The 24,649-nt window shown below is 40.3% G+C and overlaps 1 protein-coding gene across 1 annotated transcript in view; it reads left to right on the top strand.

The window, feature by feature from the left end:
• The first annotated feature begins 228 nt into the window (after positions 1-228).
• Positions 229-24,649, top strand: part of med13b (mediator complex subunit 13b) — a 27,694-nt gene continuing 3,273 nt past the window's right edge. The window contains exons 1-28 of the mRNA XM_043258841.1: positions 229-1,010; positions 3,190-3,424; positions 4,547-4,715; positions 7,805-7,950; positions 10,730-10,927; positions 11,012-11,206; positions 11,894-12,053; positions 12,183-12,290; positions 12,386-13,090; positions 13,567-13,783; positions 13,870-13,900; positions 13,985-14,106; positions 14,409-14,493; positions 15,028-15,221; positions 15,314-15,513; positions 16,945-17,849; positions 19,099-19,266; positions 19,347-19,570; positions 20,405-20,594; positions 20,672-21,056; positions 21,135-21,351; positions 21,432-21,623; positions 22,335-22,558; positions 22,650-22,792; positions 22,870-23,028; positions 23,147-23,290; positions 23,887-24,047; positions 24,485-24,649. Coding sequence (XP_043114776.1) covers positions 942-1,010; positions 3,190-3,424; positions 4,547-4,715; positions 7,805-7,950; positions 10,730-10,927; positions 11,012-11,206; positions 11,894-12,053; positions 12,183-12,290; positions 12,386-13,090; positions 13,567-13,783; positions 13,870-13,900; positions 13,985-14,106; positions 14,409-14,493; positions 15,028-15,221; positions 15,314-15,513; positions 16,945-17,849; positions 19,099-19,266; positions 19,347-19,570; positions 20,405-20,594; positions 20,672-21,056; positions 21,135-21,351; positions 21,432-21,623; positions 22,335-22,558; positions 22,650-22,792; positions 22,870-23,028; positions 23,147-23,290; positions 23,887-24,047; positions 24,485-24,649 — 6,111 coding nt within the window. The 5' untranslated portion in view covers positions 229-941. The remainder of the gene's footprint in view (positions 1,011-3,189; positions 3,425-4,546; positions 4,716-7,804; positions 7,951-10,729; positions 10,928-11,011; positions 11,207-11,893; positions 12,054-12,182; positions 12,291-12,385; positions 13,091-13,566; positions 13,784-13,869; positions 13,901-13,984; positions 14,107-14,408; positions 14,494-15,027; positions 15,222-15,313; positions 15,514-16,944; positions 17,850-19,098; positions 19,267-19,346; positions 19,571-20,404; positions 20,595-20,671; positions 21,057-21,134; positions 21,352-21,431; positions 21,624-22,334; positions 22,559-22,649; positions 22,793-22,869; positions 23,029-23,146; positions 23,291-23,886; positions 24,048-24,484) is intronic.

Here is a 24,649-nt window from a genome sequence, read left to right as displayed (position 1 = left end):
ATTAGTCGTTTGACAGCACTAGCAAATACAAAACAGTGCAATATTATAAATGACTGTAACTTAATATAAACTCAATATTCCACATTCAACTTTTTGTGAGAAGCAAAATCAAAATACAAACTGGGTCATTATACGATAAACAACAGAGATGCCTTTTCGATTTCAGGACAGGGGAGCCCATCTAAAAACCTCCCAAATCTGACAGCTCTCTCGGAGAGTCGACTCTTTTGGAGCTTCGTGGAATTCAGCATCGACTCTTTCCTCTATTGAGTCGCAGCGCTGCCAATCGGAGCCGAGTAGAGTAGAGTAGACTGGAGTAGAGTGTAGTAGAGTTGTGTCCCTGTGGCCGCCATTAAAGGATGCGACCAATGTATTCAAACAAACCAGTGAGACACAGCTGAGCACAGCACAGCCTTGCCTCGTTTAACTGTACTTTTTAACCGGAACCTTTGGCTTTCGTCGCCAGCTTCCCCGCGAATGGCCGTTGACGACAGTCCGGCGAAGACCTGGAAAGGAGCGAGTGGTTTTTAGCGAAATTTGAAGCTGAACTCTTCTGGCTTGAACTGTTTGTTGCTGCCTCGCTTAGCCAGGCTAACCTCAGCTAGCCCGATGCTATTGCTAAGCTAAAGGGGGAGGGCTGAATTCACCTCCCTACCCCCTCGGACTGCTGAAATTACATATCGTTTGATGTAACAAATCTGGGGGGGAGAACAATATCTCGTCGCGGATCATGGTAAATACGCGCAGGAAGTTTTTAGCGCAATTTTTCCCGGTAAGTGAGTAACCTTTAGCGGAGTAATAGCGGAGCTAAGCTAATTAGCTCGCTGGACGCGAAGTCGTCCTGCTGATTGTGTCCGAGAAACGGAGGCCCGCTCCGAAAGCCATCGCATTATCTGTTCCTGGGATCTGAAAGAGAGGATGGCCCGCCGGACTGCGCTTTGATGATGAGTTCTTGTTTTGTACCCAACGGGGCGAGCCTGGAGGACTGCCACTCCAATCTATTCTGTCTGGTAAGAGATCAACTGACTGAGGGCCAGAAGCCATTTTTAGCCGGCCAGTCAATCAAACAGAGGCCTGTTGATCTTAATGCGAGCCAAACCGCTGCCGCCGCCGGTTTGTAAATATATATATGTATGTATATATATATATTTCAGAGATTCAGGTGCGTGTCCGTGTTGTGTAGACGGAGGCTGGCGAGTGAGAAACGGCTTTGTTGCTTTATTTAGGTCGTGTTTGCTAACGTCGGTAAACACTTGCTGAACTAGCTGGCTGGAACAAGCTGCAAGTTGTTGGCATGAAGTAACTCTTAAGTAGAAAAACAGCTTTAGCGAGAGTCGTGCTGAACAACATCAGCAATCAAAGCCAGGACGCTACAAGCAAAAAGCATTGTTTGTTTTCATGCAGTGGCTAATTTTGAGATTATAGGATGGGTAGCTTTCATAACAAGCCTTCTTTCTTATTAGTGAAAAATAAACATCCAAAGTTTAGTATTTATTTTATTACACGTTGTCTGTCCGAGTGTGTAGATTTAAATTATAATATATTATTATATATAATTTTCTCAAAATGATTACTTTGCCCCCATCTCTGGTTCACTCTGCCGCACCAAAGCTTATGTCTTCCTTTCTGCATTTCTGAAGGTTTTTACAGGGTTTTAAATTTAATTGCCAGGTTTAAAAAAAGCATAGTAATTTTTTCACATGGAAAATGAAAATAGTGACACAACTGAATTTCCACATTGCACCAACATCTAGTTTTTTATACACCATTTTCCAGGCTCATATAACATTTTATTTCTAAACATGGTAAAAATATATATATAATATACATTTTTTTTTTCTGATTTATGGAATAAATACTTCTGTAAAAACTTTTTGATACGTCAACAGAGTGAAACAAGTTTTAAACTAAATTTGAATGTTTCACTTTCTGTTCTGGAAATGTATGCATATCGTTGTGTATTACATTATATAAGGTGCGGGGGAAATTAGTGATATCTATAAGTTTAAAGAAGTTGAGGTAGCTCTTCGTGTCACGTTATATCATTTCTGATATCTACAGACAGAATGTGTAAACATTGTCAAGAAAGGGCAGGTCATAAAAGCTATTTAGCTTTGTTGGTGCTTTATGTTTTGTCTCTGTTATGAGCTAGTCTGATTACCTGTTTGGTCATACTGGCAAAGCTCGATCAACTTTGTATATGTAATGTGCGGTTAGAGAAGTCTCTTTTTTTATATATACACCTACTTTAGTTTCTTCAATTCATGGTTGTAGAGTAATCTGTAAAGAAGTGCCAAGTATTCATGGTAAGCTTCCTGTCTGCCTGGCCTTTTTTCACTTCCTCCTTGCACCAAAAGCTCATATTTATATGGGCATATTGGATAAACTACTCACTTTACACTAATCCAGGTCAGACTGGACTTTGTTAAATTGAACAGATTACGAGTGGAAATGTCATCTCATCTTTGTTTGCGGCTTAGTCTTGAATAGGGGCTCAATGTGACATCAAAATAGTCTAAAAATAATGCTTTCTCAGCATATTTGCTATTGGTTTCTGTTTATATTTTTAACCGCTGTAAAACATCAACTAGCCGCTCGGCATAATTATTAAGCGTGTGGATAAAGTTAAACTTTAATAGCGAATAAAAATAGTTTTTAGAACATTTTAAAGACCCTTTTATTGCGTAAACTGTAATTTATGGGACAAGAAGGCGATTTCAAATCTCGAAATATTTTAATGTTCTTTCTCTTGTTAGACAAAATAACTTTTGTAAAGAAACTTTGTTATAAAAAAAATACAACTGTTATTAATGTACATGAAACAATCAGTATTGTACAGTGAATCTTGGACAAGCAAATGATGCATATGAGAAACCCTTCAGATACCAGAGTGGCCCTTCAGTTGAGCGAAAGTCAAAGTTTTTCAGAGTTCGATGCTGACACTGATTTTCAAATAAGCCTATATGTTGATTCACAAAGTGTTAGATGGCGTCATCTCGCATTAGTCACAGAAAACCTTAGTTTACAACATTTATCAAAGTTGCACAAGCAGACACTTAGATTGCCATTTTGGCGGTGTTTTTGCGTATGCGTGCCTATTAACCCCAGCGGAGTTGTCGCTTTATCACCGGTTGCTGAGCCGTCCCTCATGATGGATTTTTCTAACGCATTCTCCTTCTCTGCCTTCAGGCTGACCTCACCGGGATCAAATGGAAGTGTTTTGTGTGGCAGGGCCCCACCTCGTCCCCCATCCTCTTCCCGGTGACGGAGGAGGACCCCATCCTGTGCAGCTTCAGTCGCTGCCTGAAGGCAGACGTGCTGAGCGTGTGGCGGAGGCACCAGACCCCGGGCCGGCGGGAGCTCTGGATCTTCTGGTGGGGGGACGACCCCAACTTTGCCGAGCTCGTCCACCATGACCTGTCTTGTACGTCTCCTTGCTTGTTAGACTCGCGCATGCCTTCCAAACGGTAACATGTGCATACACAATTAGAAATACGTGTAGTCAGGGATGACGTTTTGCTTGTCAGGGTTTGAGCTGTTCTTGATGCTGAATTGTTGTAGCTAAATTGGTGGTTAGTCTGGAGGTGTTTTTCCAGACATTAGTCATAGACCGGTTATTGATATTGCAGTTGTTGAGGTTTGCTAACTGCATTAATTGCAGTTGCGTCAAAGCAAAAGTATTTAAGGATTTTAGCATGTCTTCGGTGAGACTTTATTTTTCCTAGCAAAACTATTGATATTTGCATAACAAATAAGACCTTTCTCAATATATAAGTTGTTCTCGTATGAAAGAGGAAACTGGTTAATGATGAAAAGTTAGCGATGCTTATTTAGATTGGCTGGCTTGGCTTAATTCTTTTTTTAAAGGTGCGACTTGACTCCAGTTTGAAGGGAGATTAAACATCTGTTTCTCATTCACCTTTTATTACCAGAATAGCTCGATCAATACTTGGTCAATAAAGAGCTAAGTGGGGTTAATTTCCTAGTTCTTTGAATTATTTGTTCTTTTATAAACTCTCTTTTAACAACAAACGCTACGAGACGGAGCTGTAGGCATCAACCTAAAATCCGTGTCTCAGTCGGTAGACATAAGTCACATGACCTGTCAGACCATTGATGTGTTATTGTTGGCTAACTAAAATTGCGAGATTGCCTTAATAGTATATATAACTTGATATAAGTTCTAGCCATTGCCTAATAATTGTATTTTTGTCTAACCTTAGATAAAATAAGAAATGACTTAAAAAATGCAGCTAACTAACTAATGATAAACAATTTTAATAAAAAAAAATCTGTTTATGCAAATACACTCTTGAGATACACTACCATTCAGAATTTTCGGGGTCAGTTAGATTAATTAATCTTTACTATCCCCTTTAAAATCATTATAAAATGCAATGTGCAAATATTGACAGTGCAAATAAAAATCTGAGCTGCTGTTCTGATTTTGTAATACATCTTTCTTTAACTAAAGTGATGTGAAGGGGTAGCGGCAGCTGAGCATGTGCATATGATGGAGTGCTGACCTGTCGTCTGTGTCTCGCAGGTAATGAGGACGGTTCGTGGGATAGCGGCCTGACCTACGAGTGCCGAACGCTGCTCTTCAAAGCCATCCATAACCTGCTGGAGCGGTGCCTCATGAACCGATCCTTCGTTCGTATTGGCAAGTGGTTCGTCAAACCCTACGAGAAGGATGAGAAGCCTATCAACAAAAGGTAAAAGAGACATTGCACGAACAGAACTGTTTTGGACATAACCCGGTACGTTTTCATGTCCAGCGATGCGGATGCATGCCGTAAGCTGCTGCATTTAACAGCATGATCCTCATTGTTTGTCGCAGCAGACGAATGACATCAGGCTGTTGGCATTCTTGTGTAAGGAAGAGACCCTGCTCTGGAAGCCAGAGATTTTTGTCGCGTAACCTCCCGGGATGCTCTGTTTGTTTGCATGAGAGTTACACCAGAGCGTGTCGTCATCCTAATGAAGTGCCTGTCTTATGCGAAACGTTCAAATAACGTAGGGAGGGGCAAAAGATGCGGTCTGTTTAATTGTCGGTCTCATTTGCATCGATGTCATTGGCTCCCTGAGGGCAGAGGTGTTGTGGTGTGTCTGTGGGTGGGAGGATATGGCTTCCTCCTGTGGGTGTGTGCACAGTGTACTCGGTGTCAGTTAAGGATGCAAGAGCTGGAAAGTGTGGCTGCTTCCTCTGTCTAAGTTTTAATGAAGAGCTTACTCTTCTCACAAAACACTGACTGTGCGGTTTCACACTAGGTAGGTCAACAGGAACCACCATTTCGCTTTTACTTGTTCAGCTCTGCCTGAACTTGAAAAGATGTCAGACATCCAGAGTTCTTCCTAATAAGCATGGCTTTCTGGTGCTTGTTTTTTTTTTTTTTTTTTATTTCTTTTCATAAACAAACCAGATAGCTGAGCTTGAATGCTGTTAGGTCACATTGAGCTCATTGAATATACACTACCATTTAAAGCTTTGTGTTAGGTGATTTTGAAAGATTTGTTATTTATTATAAAAATGTCCTTTTAGGGCTGTGACAGTGGCCGCAGAAATCACCAAGAACCGCTGGTGATGCGGTGGTGGTGGGGAGCGGGCTATATATATATATATATATATATATATATATATATATATATATATATATATATATATATATATATATATATATATGAATCGGCACAGAATGGAACGGTTATGCAAAGAGAGCTGTTCAGCTTTATGGTGGAAGAGCAGCTAATATTGTTTCGCTGAACGGACTTTCCTGATGCGCTCGACCGTAACTGGCACCTGTAAAATGTGATTTCACAACAAAAGACAAACGATATATGTAAGAAAGTACTGAACCGAGAGAGAATAGACTGCATACGCGTGGCACGGTAACAACCCAACGTTTATCATACGAGCGCAAACACTCATGTACATGATCATACTAATAAATCCTCACTGTTTATACGTTTTAGAGCTTATGTTGTGTTCGGTGCAAAATATATTGGTTGCATCTATGAGTTAGATTGTGATGAAAACACCGTACATGGCAATGTAACAGAAATGTGACGTAATCCACAATCACGGCGACCGTCACAGCCCTACTTTCTTATATTTAATATGTGACCCCAGACCACTAAACAAGTATTGGGTTACGCAGGAATATTTGTGGCACTAGCCAAAAATACATTGTATAGGGTCAAAATTAAATATTTTTTTTCTTTTATTCAAAAAACCAATTGGATATTAAGAAGTTTTTATTAGTATTATGCACCGCTAAGGACTCTATTTGGACAGCTTTAAAGGTGTTGTCCAACTTTAAAAACTTTCAAATAGTTGTATCTCATCCAAATATTGTCCTGTCTTAACAAACCATACACAAAAACATACAACGAAAAGCTCATTTATTCAGTTTAATGCATCATTACTGGTTAAAAAGCATGAATTTACTGATCATCTTTTGAATAGTAGTGCATACACTTTGGAGTTCCTTCTGTCTGTGTGAGGTTTGTAGTGGTTTTGCTGGTGGCGTGTCATAATGACACTGCTAAGCTTTTTCTCTCATGCGTCGCTGGCATCACCCACGCTGGCGCTGTACCCTCTGGCGTTACCAGGGGTCATCACTCGATCCCTCCAGTGAGAGCATGCGTCCACTGTTGGCTTAAAGGCAGGAAGTGATGGTTCTCTGCATTGCTGTTTCTGAATGAGAATGGGCTACAGTGTTCAGGCATGCAAACAGAGAGCTGCCACTGTAAAGCGCTAGAAAGTCAGATTGTAAATGCCATTAAAGAGAGCATTGTTTTGTCTGTAGTATAAGTATATTTGCCACAGATATCTAACAATGACTTGTGAATGCATCTTTCACTGCAAACCTACCGTGGCTCAGATTTCTGATCTTTTCATTCATATTGGAACAATGAAATAAATGTTTGATTGTTTTGTAAGACTGGGGCCTGATCTTAAGTATCAAAAATGTAATTCATTGATGAATCGATCGTTGATGAATAAGATCAATAACATGCATTTAGAAAGTTAGACGGTTTACAATCAGACTTTAAAGCTGCTCAAGAAGCCTTAAGTCAGTATTTCACTGGTATTAAAAAAAGCATCCTGAGCAGAATCTCCACCTTTCAAAGAAGTTTCTGTTACCATGGAAACAGAAATGGCGGCAGAAGAGCTCATCAGCAGCTGCCTACTCCCGTGAGGCATTGCAAATGACGCAATCGTTTTCCCACACAGACTAATTGTACATTTTTATCCTTAATGATTAATAACGTATTGTTTTATATTAGTTTTTTTGCTGTGCAGCATTGCGTAGTTCATTCCCTTATAATAAAGCATTTCGGATTTTCTTTAAGAATTAAAAAAAAACTCAGTATTTAGGCTTCTGGAATTAAAAGCAAAAAAAACAAACGAGCTGTGGGGTCGGTTGGTGTTTCCTGAATATGTGAATTTGATCGCTCATCCTCTGTATGTTTGGTTACACTGTAGCAGCTGTTTACTCTAGCCTGCGGGGTCACACACTCACAGGTGTTGGGTTGTTAACTTTGAAAATGTGTGCTACAAAGCAAGTCAAAGTGTGACGCACATTATGTGTTCTAGTGTTTCCTAAACTTTTTCATAGTACTCCTGGTCAAGGTTCAGTCACTAACTGTAGCTCTCTGGGCACTTAGCCTGCAGACACACTGTGAAGACCTCAGCTGTCAACACACCGTTCCCAGAGACCTCCAGGAAGTGTGCTGCTTTCTCTCAGGCTGTAACTTCAGACCCTCAAATAATCCTCCATTTGTTCCTCGTCCTTTGCAGCGAGCACCTGTCCTGCTCCTTCACGTTCTTTGTACATGGAGATAGTAACGTGTGCACCAGCGTGGAGATTAACCAGCACCAGCCTGTCTATCTGTTGAGTGAGGAGCACCTGACTTTGGCCCAGCAGAGCAGCAGCTCAGTTCAAGGTAGGAGCGTGACTACAATCAGATGAAAGCTGCATGTCTTGAACTTTTGCTCACAAAAAGCATGCCTTGTTGGTTAACACATTTGTTGTTGTTTTTAATTTGGTTTATACTTTATATTTGCATCATGCTTATTTGCCATTATCTATACCTTTATCTCACTTTTAATAACACTAATAGTTGTTAAATGTACTCTGTAGCAAATCTTAATTTTTTTTTTTTTTTTTGTCATGTTCCTTATATTACTAGTATAATTTACTACAATGTAAAGTTTTGGCGTTTACTCCAAAGGAACCACGGTACACGGTTGGAGCTTTTAAAAAGAAATTAACTTGGTTCAAGAATGCATTACATTAGTCAAAAGATTCGAGGATTATTTTATTCAAGGATGCATTAGATTGGTGATTAAAAGTGAACGTAAAAGGGCTGGCATTTTGTTATAAAACGTTATTTCAAGTAAATGCTATTCTTTTAGAATTTTCTATTAGTCAAAGAATCCAGAAAAAAGATCACGGTTTTTACAAATTTTGAGAAGCATAATCGTTTTCAAAATTGATAATAGTAAGCACAAGGATCATGTGACACTGAATAATTGCTGCTGAAAATTTGTTAAATAAAAAAAAAAAGTCATTTTAAATTGTAATAATATTTCACAATACTATTGTTGCAAATAAATGCTTTTTCCAAACACAAAAAACTCTAAACTTTTGAAAGGTAATATTCCTGTTTGTTGCACTACTAATTCTTATTTCAGATTTTAACTAGTCTATATTTTACATTCCTGGCCCTTTTCTGGCTGCTGGCCAGAATAAGCTGTAGCGTGAGCCAGATTTGAGTGACTGTGTGGAAATAATGCAGTTAAAGATCTTTTTTTTTTAATTGACTCACGCTAAGCCACAGTTCTATTGATATACAAACGCGGAAAGTTTACTGTTCACCGTGAAGCACATAATGACAGTAAACTTGAAAGTGAATTTTATGCTTTAGTGTTGAAAATGAAAAGATGACAGGCCCTCCCCTTTGTTCTGTTGTCTTTTTTGTGGTTTGTCGTTGCCTCAGCAGTCAGACTGGTGGCAAACACATGTTTTCTCCTCGGCTCAAGGGCGCAGGCCTACATTATGTTAACACCTCCGAGACGCTGCTTCTCTTGTGGTAGTCATTATCTCAGTGTAGCCCCACTGTGGCCCTGATGAGGTGTTTTCCAGATTCAGTACTTCTCCAGCTTTCGGCTTTGTTACATCACCACCGTTCCCTCCAGGGTGCTGAGTTCACAAGCTTGTGACTTGCATTACCGCTTAGAACAGTATGTTTTACCCTGAACAAGATGCATCTGTGTTTCTTCTCAACCTGTTCTCCTATGTCCGATCAACCTCAGTCATTAATCCACCTTTGCAAATGCTGTTATGCCAGGTTAAATACGAATCAGGCTCTGATGTGTTGATGGCTTGCTGTCATTCCAGGACTTAACTTGTATTAAGAGTCCTTGTTTCAATGGCGATGACAAACCTCTTTCTTGAAGCTTGGTTGTGCTGCATTATAAGTGGCTAACAGTGACAGATTGATTGATTTCATTTGGCTTTTTTTATTCCAGTTGTTCTCACTGTAATGGCTTAAGATTGACTTTGGCAGAGCTCCTTCACAGGGCTAGTGCTTGTGTTAGTTCATTAATCGTCTCCCCAAGGGCTCTAAAGCTTATGTTAGACTCCTGTTATATGTATTTGCAAAAGCAATAATGTCAAATGCCAAGTGCACTCATTCTTATTATCCCTTCATGTTTTATTGTCTTGAATAATGGAGCCAAACATCCTCTAAAGTAATGCTTATCTACATGGAAATTGACCGGTAATGTAGCCAGTGCTTTTTTTTTTATTTTTTTACTGCGACTCCAACGTGATCTAACAATATGTTTAATTAGCCTATTATAAACTTGCATGAACTCTCTTGCATTGTGAATATTTTTATCGCTCGTACACGTTGAGACACGGCAGGTTTTCATTTGCCTTGTGTTTGGTTTGTGTTAAAGTGTCATGAAACTCCCTGTATCAGCACAGGTCAGATCTCACCACAGTTTTGAATAATGTGTAATTGTAGGTGTGGAAAGCTTCGGAAGTTGTGGGAGGAGGAGTGGAGATAATGCAACCGTTTGTGCTCTAGTCAGTTTCATTTTGCTTTAAAGAAACTGCATGCAAATATATTGTAGGTACACTTTTAAGAAATACAGAAATACATTTGTTCTGCAAGGATGCTTCAAATTTAATCAAAACTGCCAGGAAAGAGAGTAAAAAAATGCTACAAATTAAATATTTTAAATTAACTGTTGCTCAAAATAAACATTTGCTGAAATAAAATATCAAAAAGAAAAATACGGAGAGAGACAAAAAAAATGACAAACACAACAATTATTAAAACGTAAACAAAAACTAATATAAAAATTGAAAATATAAAACTAATCAAAATATGAATAAAAATGTTTTGATATAAAAAAAAAACAGATACACATAGACAATAATTAGTAGACATTATGTTAACACCTAATAACATGTGGCGTGACACTTTAAAAGGAAATACCTTTGCTCTTTTTTTTATTGTCCTGTTTCAGAACTAGTATGAACTGAATTATTGACAGTTCTTGACTTTCGTTTTATGGCTTTCTTTGTGGCCCTAAGCCATTCTCGTTCTCATGTTCTCAGGTTACCACAAAGCGAACAGAGACTTTACCAGGAAGTATCACACTTGCAATTTCATAGAGACAGTATCTCATATACTGCCTGTTTTCCCCCAGTGATTCTCTCTCCGTACGGTTTGAGTGGGACTCTGACAGGCCAGTCCTACAAGCTGTCAGATCCACCAACCCAGAAGCTGATTGAAGAATGGAAGCAGTTCTATCCCATAGGCCCCAACACCAAGGAGGTCACGGAAGACAAGATGGATGACCTCGACTGGGAGGATGATTCTTTGGCTGCTGTTGAGGTTGTTGTTGGTAAGCCAGCCGAACATATTAAAAGTTCAACGTCATCTCAGTTAATGTGTAAATTGAGTGCAAGTTATCGTTCATGTGGTGCAGCTGGTGTGAGGATGGTGTACCCAGCCAGCCTGGTGCTGGTGGCCCAGTCTGATATCCCAGTCGTGGCTACAGTGAGCTCTTCCACCTCCTCGGGCTCTTACTCAGGAGGTCAGCACAGTCACATGGTCCATGGAGATACTGGCATCTCTTCAGTCACCCTGACTCCTCCCACTTCACCTGAGGAGGCTCAAGCAGGTACCACCACTATGAAAAATGGAAGAAAAATTAGGACGTTCTGCATAAGTAACTTGATTTTCCTCCATTTGGGATTGAGTTAATGGATGTGATTAACATGTTATGTGATTGATTTCTAGATTTTTTTTTTCCCTCAGCATAAAATTAAATTTTAGATACAGAAAAAAATTAAGCAGAAAAAAATTATATTTTCAAAATATATACTTTGTGTGTGCATTTATATATACATAAATATACACAGAACATGCACAAAGTATGCAAACAAAAACTTTTTTGTATGTGATCACTCGTGATTGTTTGACAGCACTATTATAAACAATTTTTTTATTGTACTTATTTAATATTATTTCATGTATTTTTTTGTCAGCATAAGAGTTTAAAGGCAGAAAAGTTTTATCTATAACTTTATGTAGCATTTATATAATTGCTATTATTGGTAATTATTTAACAGTAATTATGTAATTATACACTAAGTGTAAAAAATACAAAAAAAATTAAAAACAATGCGTTACTGTATTCTTTTTAATTGTTTTAATTGTATTTTTGAAGTTGTATTTTTGTTATTTATATGTATTTTTAATAAATATTTAATGTTCATTTATGAATTATACATAGTCGGACCAGACAAGTGATTGGATTCTCTGTTGCTGTCATTTAGTTCTAATAACATTGCCCCCTCTGTTGCAGTTTCTCAGCCTGCCCAGAAATGGGTGAAACTCTCAGCAATGTCAGGCGCCTTTAGTGTGGACAGCAGCAGTCATCACGGAGGCAAGATCCCCCGCCGGCTAGCCAGCCAAATGGTGGAGCGAGTCTGGCAGGAGTGCAATATTAACCGAGCCCAGAACAAGTATGAATATAAAACCTACAGCCTGACTGATCAGCCAGAGCAAATTACCTTGCAATAGGGAAATTTATTAAGAGTAAAAACAAAGGTAACCGAAAAACTTCAAGCATTTGCTATGGTTTATTTTTGCAGGAGAAAGTATTCAACCATGTCTAACGGAGTTTGTGAGGAAGAAACGGACAAAGCTTCCGTTTGGGACTTCGTAGAGTCATCTCAGAGGTCACAGTGCAGTTGCTCAAGGTATGCTGGAGCTGCAACAAATGACCTGTAATTAACATAGATTAATGAAGGAATATAGCCAGTCGATGACATTGAGCTTTTTCTTCTCGTTCCAGGCTTAAGAACCAGAAACAGCGGGCATGTAGCACCCCAGGGCACCCTCCATCTGCTGGCCAGCCTCCTCAGCCCTCTACCAAACACAAGATGGCGGAGAAGCTGGAGAAAGGAGACAAGCAACAGAAGAGGCCCCAGACGCCCTTCCACCACCGCAGCTCTCTGTGTGAAGAACTGCCAAATTTAGAGCAGGGCGATGCTGTTCATAGGCTGTGTCTTCAGGGCCACGAGGACAGCCGCTACCCCAGCCTCCATCATGCAGACGTCACCTCCAGCAAGACCCCAATGATGCATGGCTCAACTGACGAGATGGCTGGCTCACCTCAGCCCCCGCCGCTTAGCCCACACCCTTGTGAGCGTGGAGAGGAGACGGCTGACGGCATGAAGACTTCCTCCTCGCCCTTGCACCAGCACTTCTACCCTCCTTCCTCTGAGCCCTGCCTGGTGCCCCAGAAACCCCCAGATGATTCTCCACTAGACCCATTGCCTTTACCCTGTCCACCTCCTTACCCAGAGTCGCTTGAAGCCACCGTATACGTGGGCTCCGCCATAAACCCCAACGAGGACACAACTCATAACCCCTGGAGGTACTTTAAGGTGCCTGGTGGGAAGAATGCAGATTTCCACACGCCTCAGCTTCCTGTGGTCACGCTCTTTGAGGATGGTAACAGGCCCGGAGGCCAGGATTCTGTTGTGTCAGTTACAGAGTGAGTTCTCCAGCCTTGTGCACTGATAGTGTTAATTATGCTCTTTTCTAGCGCAGTTAAAAAAAATTGGCTTAGTAGAACTGAATTCCAACAATTTGCAAAATGGATCCAAAAAAGGCAAAAAATTGTATTGCTTTTTTTTTTACTCACCTGAGAACAGGTCAGCTTTTAATAACTTAAAGTAAATGCAAGTTGTGCTTCCATAAAGAATTTTTTTGCTTCAGTGGTTGTCAATAACATCAGGCAGCTTTGCACTGTTTCCATACTGCTAATTAATTATGTTAGTTGATTGCAGTGGCAGATAGGTTGTATTGGACCCTCCTGACCCAGTATCATGGTGCACTTTGTGTGAGCTGATGAAACTGGACAGCAGCAGTCATCACGGATTGATTGTTATTGATCTAATGAAAACTGATCGGTTGTTACTGATTTTATTCTAACTAGAGAAGTAACATAGTGTGGGGTGATTCTTGCAGGTTTATGTCATCCTCCAAAAGGCCTCTGAAAGTGTCGGAAGACCTGGTGAAGATGTACGAGCAAAAGAAAAACCAGCATCTCTCTGCAGCTGTGTGTGATGGAGACCAGGAGCGTGACTCTGATCCTTATGCTTTTGTGGAAGGAGATGAGGAGTTTACTTTCTCTGAAAAAGACAAAAAGCCTGGAGCTGAGAGGGAGGCCGGCAAGAAAAATAAGGTCTAGCAGTGAATTTCTTTGAAAAATGTTGTGTGGTTGTGTTTCTCAAAGTGAGAAGTCTCATTTCTTTATTTATTTTCTTTTAGAGGGATGATGGCAGTGTGTCATCTTCTGATGGTGAGTATTATTTCCTCACACTTTGATAAAAATGATTGTTCCTTAAAAAAATTTTTTTTGCATTACTTGTACCTTTTGACACAGATGCCCAGGGGTCAGGTGGCAGTAAACCACTTCCAACCACCAGCTTGATTCATGAGACAGATCTGGTAGTGTCCATTAATGACCTGGACAACCTCTTTAACTCTGACGAGGATGACCTGACGGTTAGTAATCATAAGTACTTGCCAGCTAGCTATGATGTGGAAAGTCTGAATGCTAGCGGACCTAAGGTAACTGAAGCTCAACATCATAATCCACTGTTTTCTATAACTTTTTGGTATGAATCAGACTTTCTAATGCTCCAGCATTTTTTGGATACAGTGCTATTCAAATTGAAGCCAAATTTTTCTAATGATCTCCTGCCTCATTAGAAAAATTTTAGGTGGTCATAAAGTTCTTTTATTTGCTGAACTAGAGGAACAGTAGAGCAATTAAAGTGAGCATTTCTTTGTCTTTCTCCAAACAGCCTGGATCTAGGAGAGCTGCTGGTGGAGCGGAGGAAAAATTTGGTGGGAAAGAAACGAAACCTGCAGCGCCAGACCCCCTGCCTTGTATGTGCCTCAATTCATGACCCCTGCTGAATCTGCATCATTATAGTAACATTTGTTCTAATAACTGGAAGTGTCTGAGCAGTTTGGTTTAGAATATGTTAGAATGAGTTCATGTCATACATAGAGAAAGTTGTTTGCTAGTTCTAAAGGAGTTCTGTGCTTTTAAATGTACAAATGCCTTGTGTATACCATATTGGATACTGGAGCTATATATAAAGTTATATATCCACACACACACACACACAGGTAAAATGTTGAATTACTAAAATTATTAAATAAAACTGAAGCAAAATGTTTTAATTTAATTGTTAATTTTATAACTTGGAAGTACAAAAGTTTACGTAACCGAATTTAGACCAAATTTGAATATCTATGCTATTCTTAAAGTCCATGAGCTGCGTTTTTTCTGAAACAAAAACGGTTTCACTGCACAAGTCATCACAGACTGAAATGTTAATGGCAAGCATCTGTTACCTATTTTCTATTTATAGTGCCAAAATTCTGTTCCTTCATTGTGTGTGTTTATTGATCTAGGCTCGGCAGACCTGCACCAGATGTTCCCAACCCCTCCGTCGCTGGAGCAGCACATCATCATGGGTTACTCTCCTATAAACATGGGCAATACAGAATCAGCGGCTGGCCTCTCTCTCCTGGATGGGGCCATGAGCGGGAACTTCAAAATGGAGGTGGAGGAGGGTTTCTGCAGCCCCAAACCCTCAGAGATTAAGGTAGGACTTAATTACTGCTGTGAATTCCCAGGGTTATTTTCACGAAGAGGTATTTCATGACACAACGCTCCGTCTCTTTATCATATCTTTAGGACTTCTCCTACGTGTTTAAGCCAGAGTCCTGCCAAGCGCTCATCGGCTGCTCTCTTTACGCACCTCTGAAGACTCTGCCCAGTCAGTGTCTGCTTCCCATCAAGCTTCCGGAGGAGTCCGTGTACAGGCCCAGCTGGACGGTCGGCAAGCTGGAGATGCTGCAACCGATGGCAGCCATGACCTTCCTCAACAAGGACAGGTACAACAGCGGACAAAACCTTAGCAGGTTTTAGTGTTACAGAGGGGTTTTTTTTTTTGGCAACAAACAAACCTCTTAATGAGACATTGAGTAATTCAGGCTTTCATCAGCTAGTTGGCATGTATGGAAGCCTAAAAGGCTTTTAAACAGTTCTATTTATCTTATTTAGGAGGGGTGGGGTGGGGTGGGGTTGTGCGTATTTAGCAGGTGGTGGTTGAAGTAAGTGGGTCAGGTTTTTAACAAGTACAGAACACACTCTTCTCTGTTGTTTGTGGTCCAAGCAGCTGCCGTCCCAAAATAGACATTCAATATTAATCATAGTACAGCCTTAATTGAGGAATGTATCCAGAGCATTGATTTAGGATTTAGGATGAACGCCGGCATCTAACTGCAAAACTAACAAAAACTAAGCTATTTTGCAGGAACATACCGTTTCCAATGTTATTTTAGTAGATTAATGAAGTAATTTCCTACAGGTGACTCAGTGTCGAGCAGACTAACCACAGGTGTACTTTCACTTAAACTGTCAGAGAAGGAATGAGATGCTGATTCACCAGTTGTTTTTCTCTTCAAAGATTTTTTTATAATGCTTGTACATTTTGTACTGTTACAAGTTGTATGCAGTGTTTAAAAAATGGCACAGTAGGGCATGACATTATGCACTTACACAGTTTAAACAAACATACCTAGGAGCTTTAAATCAGTTTTTTAGCAAAATCTTTTATGAAAGGCTGAATAGAGTTTATTTTACATTATGTTCCTGTAATTAACCGTTTTCCCACCTAATCTGATTCTATTTGGCCGGCAAGAGCAGATCGTTGAGGAAGGCTTGGTATACACTAAAAGACTTTTTTCAAATCTTTGTGAAAAAGTGCGTGATGTCCATACATCAGGATTTCTTTTGTAAATATTTAACATGAAATAATCAGCCTGATTTTCTTAATTTGTTTTTAAAATAAAGAAAGAGAGATGTTTTTGCAAATACACTCTTTATAAACGCAAGCACACACATATACATACACACATGCATACATGGGACACAAGAATCTCCCTTGCACACATCCAAAAGGTCACTTTACTACACCTACTTAATTAGGTTTTTTTTAGCTAGAAAGTGCAGACATATGCTGCAGCTTTTATGCTGAATCTTAACACAGAGATTGGCAGTGAATCACTTTAAAAACTTTAAACGGTGAATCAGGAATTAAATTTAGTTTAGGAGGTAACTAAAGATTTCAACTGTGGGATGAGCAAAATGTGGGTAAATGTTTGTTTGTTTATATTTACATATGTATATGTGTGTGTGTGTGTGTGTTTTATACTAAACATTTGGCTTGAAATGTACACTTGTGCTATCTAGCTTCAGAGTAAATGTCAGTTGGTTTGATATTTTAGCCACTATTTGTGACACTTTTTCCTTTTCTGTAACAGTAACATCCCTAGTGTAGGAAGTGCAGTTGAACAGGACCAGAGCTGCACCCCTCAGACACACAACACCTTTATGTCTAACAGCGCCCCGCCAAGCAACAGCGGCGCAGGCATCCTGCCCTCCCCTGCCACCCCACGAATCTCCGCCCCAACGCCACGGACACCCCGAACCCCTCGAACCCCCAGAGGCCCTGCCAGCGTCCAGGGCTCTCTGAAATATGAAAACTCGGACCTCTACTCTCCCGCCTCTACGCCCTCCACCTGCAGACCTTTAAATTCAGTTGAGCCGGCCACCGTGCCCTCCATCCCAGAAGCTCACAGCCTATACGTCACCCTCATCCTCTCGGAGTCGGTCATGAACCTCTTCAAGGACTGCAATTTTGACAGTTGTTGCATCTGTGTCTGCAACATGGACATTACGGGGGCGGATGTGGGCGTTTACATCAGCGACCCCAACATGGACTCGCAGTACTCAAGCATGGACCCCTGCTCCTGCGGTTTTAGCGCGGTCATGAACCGTCGCTATGGCAATGGGTCAGGCCTCTTTCTGGAGGATGAGCTGGATATCATGGGACGTGGTTCGGATGCCGGACGGGAGATAGAGAAGCACTTTGAGGCTGTACGGACAGCCTCCCTTCAGAGAGGGGCGGCCCTTAAAGAGCAGGTCCCGGATGATCTAATCCTCCTGTTGCAGGATCTCTGCACTAACCCCTTCTCCCCAATCATCAGGCCAGAACATCCCAGCACCAGTCTAAAGCTCCCCATGCGCCTGGAAGAGAGGGACTATTACAGTGACTGCTACTTGGCTCTGGAGCATGGTAGACAGTTCATGGACAACATGTCTGGAGGAAAAGTTGATGAGACGCTGGTCAAGAGCTCCTCATTACACCACTGGGCCAAACGCAATGGTGAGACTTCCTCTGTAATGTTGTTGTTTTTGCTGTTTTTTTTTTTTTTTTTTCAGTGCAAATTTTAGCAGTGGTTTAAAACGAGTCAAGTGAAGCCCACAAGTCGGCCACAAAATGACTAAAACAAATTTAAATTAAGAGTTCTTGAAACCAGACCATTAATTGTGCAAACACTACTTTTTATGGACCGAACATGACAAACATTTAACAAATTTTTTTTGCACTTTTTTTTTTTTTTTTTTTTTTTGCACTTTTAAAGGTACCTTGAGTTAACAGTAGTTGTAACTCGAGTTAGGATGCAGATGTAAATTTGTTTATTAAAAGCAGTAACATTTATTTAAAAAAAACAAAAACAAAATAACTTTTTGTAATAAAAATATTTTTTTGTAAAAATGTAATAACTGGTTAATTTCAATAAAATTCAAACAGTCATTGTTCTTCTATAGTAGCATATATTTAGATCATGATATCCACAGTTAAAACCTCAATACCATGGTAAAAATGTATCTGTATGGTTTCTATGTATTTATATAAAAAAAGTACATGTAGTACAAATGCACTGTACACTATAGCTTAATTGTAACAAAAAAATACAGTAATTATTCCATTGCTCATTTATCAAGTACTTGGTATCATTTGATTGAGGAAAATATTGCCAGTTGCGTATAACATTCATTAATTTATAAGGTAAATCATTTATAAATCATTTATAAACCTACTCCAACACAGAATACATCAATATCTTTTTAAATATGCTAACTTTTCATAGTGACTAGTAAAAAAATAATAAAACTCTTTAACTTTGAATGTTTTGATAGCCACATGTTCTTGTTCGTGAAATGATTATATTGTTTATACATTTGTCATAAATTGCCAAATATGAAAGTTTACGTAAACATTTTCACAGATCATTTCTTCCATATTTGTGACGTACATTTGAACAAAACAGACAAAACCGAGCAGGTTTTGGTTTAGTCCATGGGTTGTTGATTGAACTAAGGCAGGATAGCATATGAGCTGTTAATATGGCAGTTGATTGTAAGGAAAGGTCAAATAATTGGAGACGTCCAGCATGTATTGCAAGAACAATCCAGTTATAGATATGTAGATATTGTGAATTTATTTCATGCAGACCTGTAGCAAATTCTGCAAATAACCAACAAAACAGTTTTTTCTTACTAAATGGGTTTATGAGTAAATGTATTTGATGTCAAATCTGGGGTTTGTAAAACTCTCTCTGTTCTTGCAGCGTTCGATATGAACATGCTGTTCTCCCAGGACGTGCTGAGGATGCTGCTGTCGCTGCAGCCTGTCCTGCAGGACACCATCCAGAAGAAGAGGTCTGTGCGCTCTTGGGGAGTCCAGGGCCCCCTCACCTGGCAGCAGTTCCACAAGATGGCTGGCAGGGGATCGTACGGTAGGCATAACTTGACACATACCATCCTATGCATCATTTCTATGTGATACGGGCATATTTACACAACTCTTCTCTCTCAGGCACCGATGAGTCTCCAGAGCCCCTTCCCATCCCCACATTACTAGTGGGTAATGAGTATGACTTTGTGGTGCTGTCTCCCTTTGCTCTGCCGTACTGGGAGAAGCTTCTGCTGGACCCCTACAGCTCTCAGCGGGATATCGGATACATGGTGGTGTGTCCTGACAATGAAGCGCTGCTTAATGGAGCCAGAACTTTCTTCAGAGACTTGACAGCTGTATATGAGGTTAGAACCTGCTAAATTGTGAACACACGTGATTTGCACATTCATTTGGTGGGTTTTTTTTTGCATAATATTTACTTTGTTCCACATTCACACTGTACACTTGTGTAAAACTGTTATATAGCAAATCTCAACTGCCTGATTTATTTAATTGCAGATTTTTAACATATATATATACACGCATGTCTAGTTTTTTTCTAATGAATTTGGATATCTATGGCCATGTTAAAAATGTAAGCAAGAAGATATGGCCCAACAAAAAAAAATTTTGCCCACCTGTGACTTGGATCTGTTTTTGTCATGATGGTGTGAACAGCACAAAACGCATGGACTTTTACGTTACTGTAGATCGACAATTATATTAATTCCTCACTGACATGATACTTTTAAAGATTTTACATACCAGTTTAAAACAACAACGTGAACGGCTATACAATATCTGAGAAAATCAGATTTGAGAAAAAAAAAAACAGAGCACTAAGGCTCATAGCCTATTATATACAAATTATTCCATGTACAGCACACTCATGTAAAGCAATTATAATATATATATTTGTGTGTGTGTGTGTCTCAACCACCTGATTATTTGTTTGTAAATTACGTAACTATACCATCACCTATTTTTTTATTTATTTTATATACAGGTACTGTATATAAAATAAACTATATCTATCTACGTAAACTAAATGTGACTATAACACAAAAAGGCATAATATATTATCTTTTTATGAACCTGAATTTCATGGTTTTCTTTAAAGCTGCTTTAAATCATTGTGTAGAATGAAAAGCACTATACAAAAAAAAATGGACTTGACATGATTTATTATTGTTCAACAGTCCTGCCGGCTAGGTCAGCACAGGCCCATCGCCAAGTCTCATGTTGATGGCATTGTGACGGTGAGCGATACTGGATCCAAAGCTCTCACGGATCAGACTCTCACCGACTGGCTCCCGAAAACCATCAGCAGTAGCAGCGAGGCGTTCAGCAAGCTCAAACTCTACGCACAAGTGTGCTGTCACGACTTGGGTATGTGCGCAAACGATATCTGATGTTGTGTGGTCAAGGTAAATGCAAGTTACTTATACCATTTCTTTTCTCTTCAGCTTCCATTCTGTCATCCCAGTCTTTGGACAGCTCACTGCTTTCCCAGCGAAACCCAACCAGCTCTACGCAAACTTCCAGCTCTGGCAGCCCTGTAACAGCAGCTCAGAGCGCCACCCCAACCTCCAGCAGCACCTCCAACACTAACACCACCACCACCACCGCCGCCGCCGCCACCACCACCACCACCACCACCACATCCACCACCTCTTCTTCTTCCTCCTGCTCTCAGGGCATAGGCACCATGCCGTCTTCCAAGCCCATCTCACTGCCTCCTTTCGGGGGCTTGCAGCCCAGCCAGCCGAGTGCCGGTCAAAGTGCAGGGACTCTGGGGGACGGCACATCAGCCAGCAGCCAACCTCAGGTCCAGTCTGAACCTGCAGAGAGGTACCTTTCACATCCAAACAATCTTGTTACTGATTCTCTCAGATGTGATCTCTGATCTGTGATTTATCTGTGTCCCAGCACAATGGAGAGAGAGAAGGTGGGGGTGCCGACTGACGGAGACTCCCATGCTGTCACCTACCCTCCCGCTATAGTCATCTACATCGTAAACCCCTTCAGCTATGAGGAGACAGGCCAAGGCGGCAATTCTAGCGTGTGGACGATGGGTCTTCTTCGCTGTTATCTAGAGATGCTTCAGTCTCTTCCTCCTCACATCAGGAATGCCGTAAATGTCCAAGTAAGAATCCATCTGGTCCGTGCTTTCTGACACTTAACGTCGCGCTGCTTGGATCTAAACATGGTGTTTTCTTCTATCAGATTATACCTAGTCAGTACTTACTGCAGCCGGTCTGGAGTGAGGAGCGCCATATATACGCACAGCACCTGAAGTCTCTGGCTTTCTCAGTTTACACTCAGTGCAGACGGCGTCTGCCAACCTCCACTAACGTCAAAACGCTAACAGGCTTCGGCCCCGGCCTGGCCATTGACACTGCACTACAGAGCAAAGAGGTACTCCTAAAAATTGCCAGTATATTAGACAAAGGGTTTTCAAATTAAATCGATAAGCAAAGGGAGTCCTAGAAGGCCTGTGGTAAAGTTCAGAGGACAAAAAAAATTAAATGGATTAATTTTTTCCTAGTTTTGTTGATATTTTATGTTTAAATGATTAGTTATATATTTTAATTATTTTAAAAATATATATTTTCTATAAAAATCTTTATACATGAAAATATGCACCCCTCGATCTAAAGTTTGCAGTAAGATTTTGAAGTCTTTGAATTCTCAAGGCACCTTTTATTTGATCATAAATGCAATGTTTTCTTACAATTAGCCAAATTTGTTTTCTAATTTTAATGTAAATAATATTTTTAATGAAATAGCTAATTTGGAGATTAGTTGTTTTCAGTTATTACTGGTGCTCAATTATTAAGCATGTTACTGATAACTTTTTTGAGTAATAGAAAGTTCAATTAATAGTATTAATTTGAAATAAATCTTTTGTAACATTATTAAATGTCTTTTATCATCATTTTTAATCAATTTTACCACTTTGCTGAATTTAAATATATACATTTTGATGTAATAAAATATTAAATAACAATTGGTAAATTAATGGGGAGGGAGAAGAAAAAAAAATAAATAAATATATGTATATATATATATGAGAAAAAGAGCTGTGTAACATCATAGCATTGACCTCTTGGTCCTTGCCCTCCTCAGAGACCAGAGTGTTTACATCTCTACGCACCGCCGTTCGTCCTGGCACCAGTGAAGGACAAACAGACAGAACTGGGTGAGACTTTCGGAGAGGCTGCCCAGAAATACAACGTGCTGTTTGTGGCCTACTGCCTGTCACATGACCAGAGGTGGCTCCTGGCTTCCTGCACAGACCAGTACGGAGAGCTGCTGGAAACCTGCGTCATCAGCATCGACGTACCCAACCGGTAAGCAATCAAGAGTTGGTCTTTGATTGGTTTAGTTTGCTCAGGCCCAAGCCTCTGTTTGTGACTGGGGCGTTTGTGTACTTTCACACAGAGCTCGGAGGAAAAAGGGCTCCGCACGACGACAGGGCCTTCAGAAGCTTTGGGAATGGTGCCTAGGTCTCGTACAGATGACCTCACTTCCTTGGCGTATTGTGATTGGCCGGCTGGGAAGGATAGGTCATGGGGAGCTACGTGGTAGGTTTTTACTATTTTTATTGTTTGGCATCATGTGCTCTTCGCTTTTGATGTAACTGCTGTTTTTCTCCTGTCAGATTGGAGCATTATGCTGAGTAGGAGAAACTTGCAGTCTCTCAGCAGACGACTGAAGGAAATGTGCAGGATGTGCGGCATCTCTGCCGCGGACAGTCCCAGCATCCTCAGTACCTGTCTAGTCGCCATGGAACCACAGGCTTCTTTTGTCATCATGCCAGGTAATTAACGTAGCGCTGTCAAACAGAGAGCTGGTTCTCTACTCTTGTCTTTGTGCATTTTATCCTTTTAGACCCTTAGAAAAGTTCATCGTTTTCCCTCTTTTCTGTCTCTCCATAGACTCCGTGTCCACAGGCTCTGTGTTTGGCCGCAGCACGACCCTGAACATGCAGTCTCAGTTAAACACTCCTCAGGACACCTCCTGCACTCACATCCTCGTGTTCCCCACCTCTGCCGGCCTCCAGGCTTTCAATCCCAACAACGGTGAGACCCTTTCACATCCACCTTACCAAGCACTTATTAAAGGCGTAGTTCACCCAATAATGGGGGGAAGAATTTCATATAAAGTTTTTAATACTAGGGGAAGATCCTTCAACTTGTTCTTAATGCCTTTTATCTATTAAGAAGTTTTATTGGATTGTGTTTTCAAAATGTTATTAGTTATCAACACGTTTGTAACAGAGTTAAGCCAAATACAGTTTGAGGTTGTTGTTGTTTTTTTTTTTTTTCAGAAATTCTAAAAACATGATAATTTAGTCAGAATATTTCTTGCCATGAAAATAGCCACAGAAGCTGGAATGGCGTTAAACATAAAGACAAAATGAAAATTCTGTCATTAATTTCTCATTTCGTTCCAAACCACAAGACCTTCGTTCGTCTCCTGAATGTAAATTAAGATATTTTTAATGAAATCTGAGAGCTTTCTGACCGGCATAGATGAGAAAAATCCTACTGTGTTTAAAGGCCCATTAAGGTACCACAATGTCCTTGAATGTGGTAGAAACTGAAATGTAAATGTAGGGTGAATTAACCCTTTAATTATGTTAGCATGCTAATATACGTTCTTGTTGTGTTTGCAGATGTCACAGATGGCATGGGCGGCATGGATGTGATCTTGGACCTGCTGGCAGAGAATGACCTGGTTGATCCTGATCTTATTAACATCTTACCCAGCTCCCCCACAACCTCCCCAGTACAATCGCCAGGCTCACATTACCACCACGGAGGAGACGGCAGCAAGGTAAACTCTTTTTGAAGAATTTCTACATGACAGTGAGCATAAAGTGTAAAAAAAAAATATTCACCTAAGGCTGCTTTTATTTGTTAAAATATAGTAAGATTTATTCCTGTGGCGTAAAGCTGAATTTTCAGCATCATTGCTCCAGTCTTCAGTGTCTCATGATTCTTCAGAAATCATTCTAATGTGCTAATTTGTTGCTCAACATTTTTATTAATTTTGCTGCTTAATATTTCTGTGTAACTCATGTGTGCGTTATGTGATAAATAGAAAGTTTAAATGAAAGTTGAAGAGTTGAAATCTTTCAAAAAAAACTAAATTTAGGAGTAATGAGAAATGATTTAGAATTTTATCCGTATTGTTACATAACTATTTTAAGTGGCGGAAGTCATTTGTCATAGCTCTGGTTTCAGCGTCCGCTGTCTCTCTCCCGTCCTCAGGGCCAGAGCACAGACAGGATGGAGTCTCACGACGAGTCTCCCAACATCCTCCAGCAGCCCATGGCTCTGGGCTACTTTGTGTCCACCGCTAAAGCAGGCCCGCTGCCTGACTGGTTCTGGTCATCCTGCCCACAGGCCAAGAACCAGTGTCCTCTCTTCCTGAAG

The sequence above is a fragment of the Puntigrus tetrazona genome, chromosome 15, assembly GCF_018831695.1.
Source record: "Puntigrus tetrazona isolate hp1 chromosome 15, ASM1883169v1, whole genome shotgun sequence".
In the NCBI taxonomy this organism is placed as follows: domain Eukaryota; kingdom Metazoa; phylum Chordata; class Actinopteri; order Cypriniformes; family Cyprinidae; genus Puntigrus; species Puntigrus tetrazona.
This window is presented reverse-complemented; position numbering and strand designations above follow the sequence as displayed.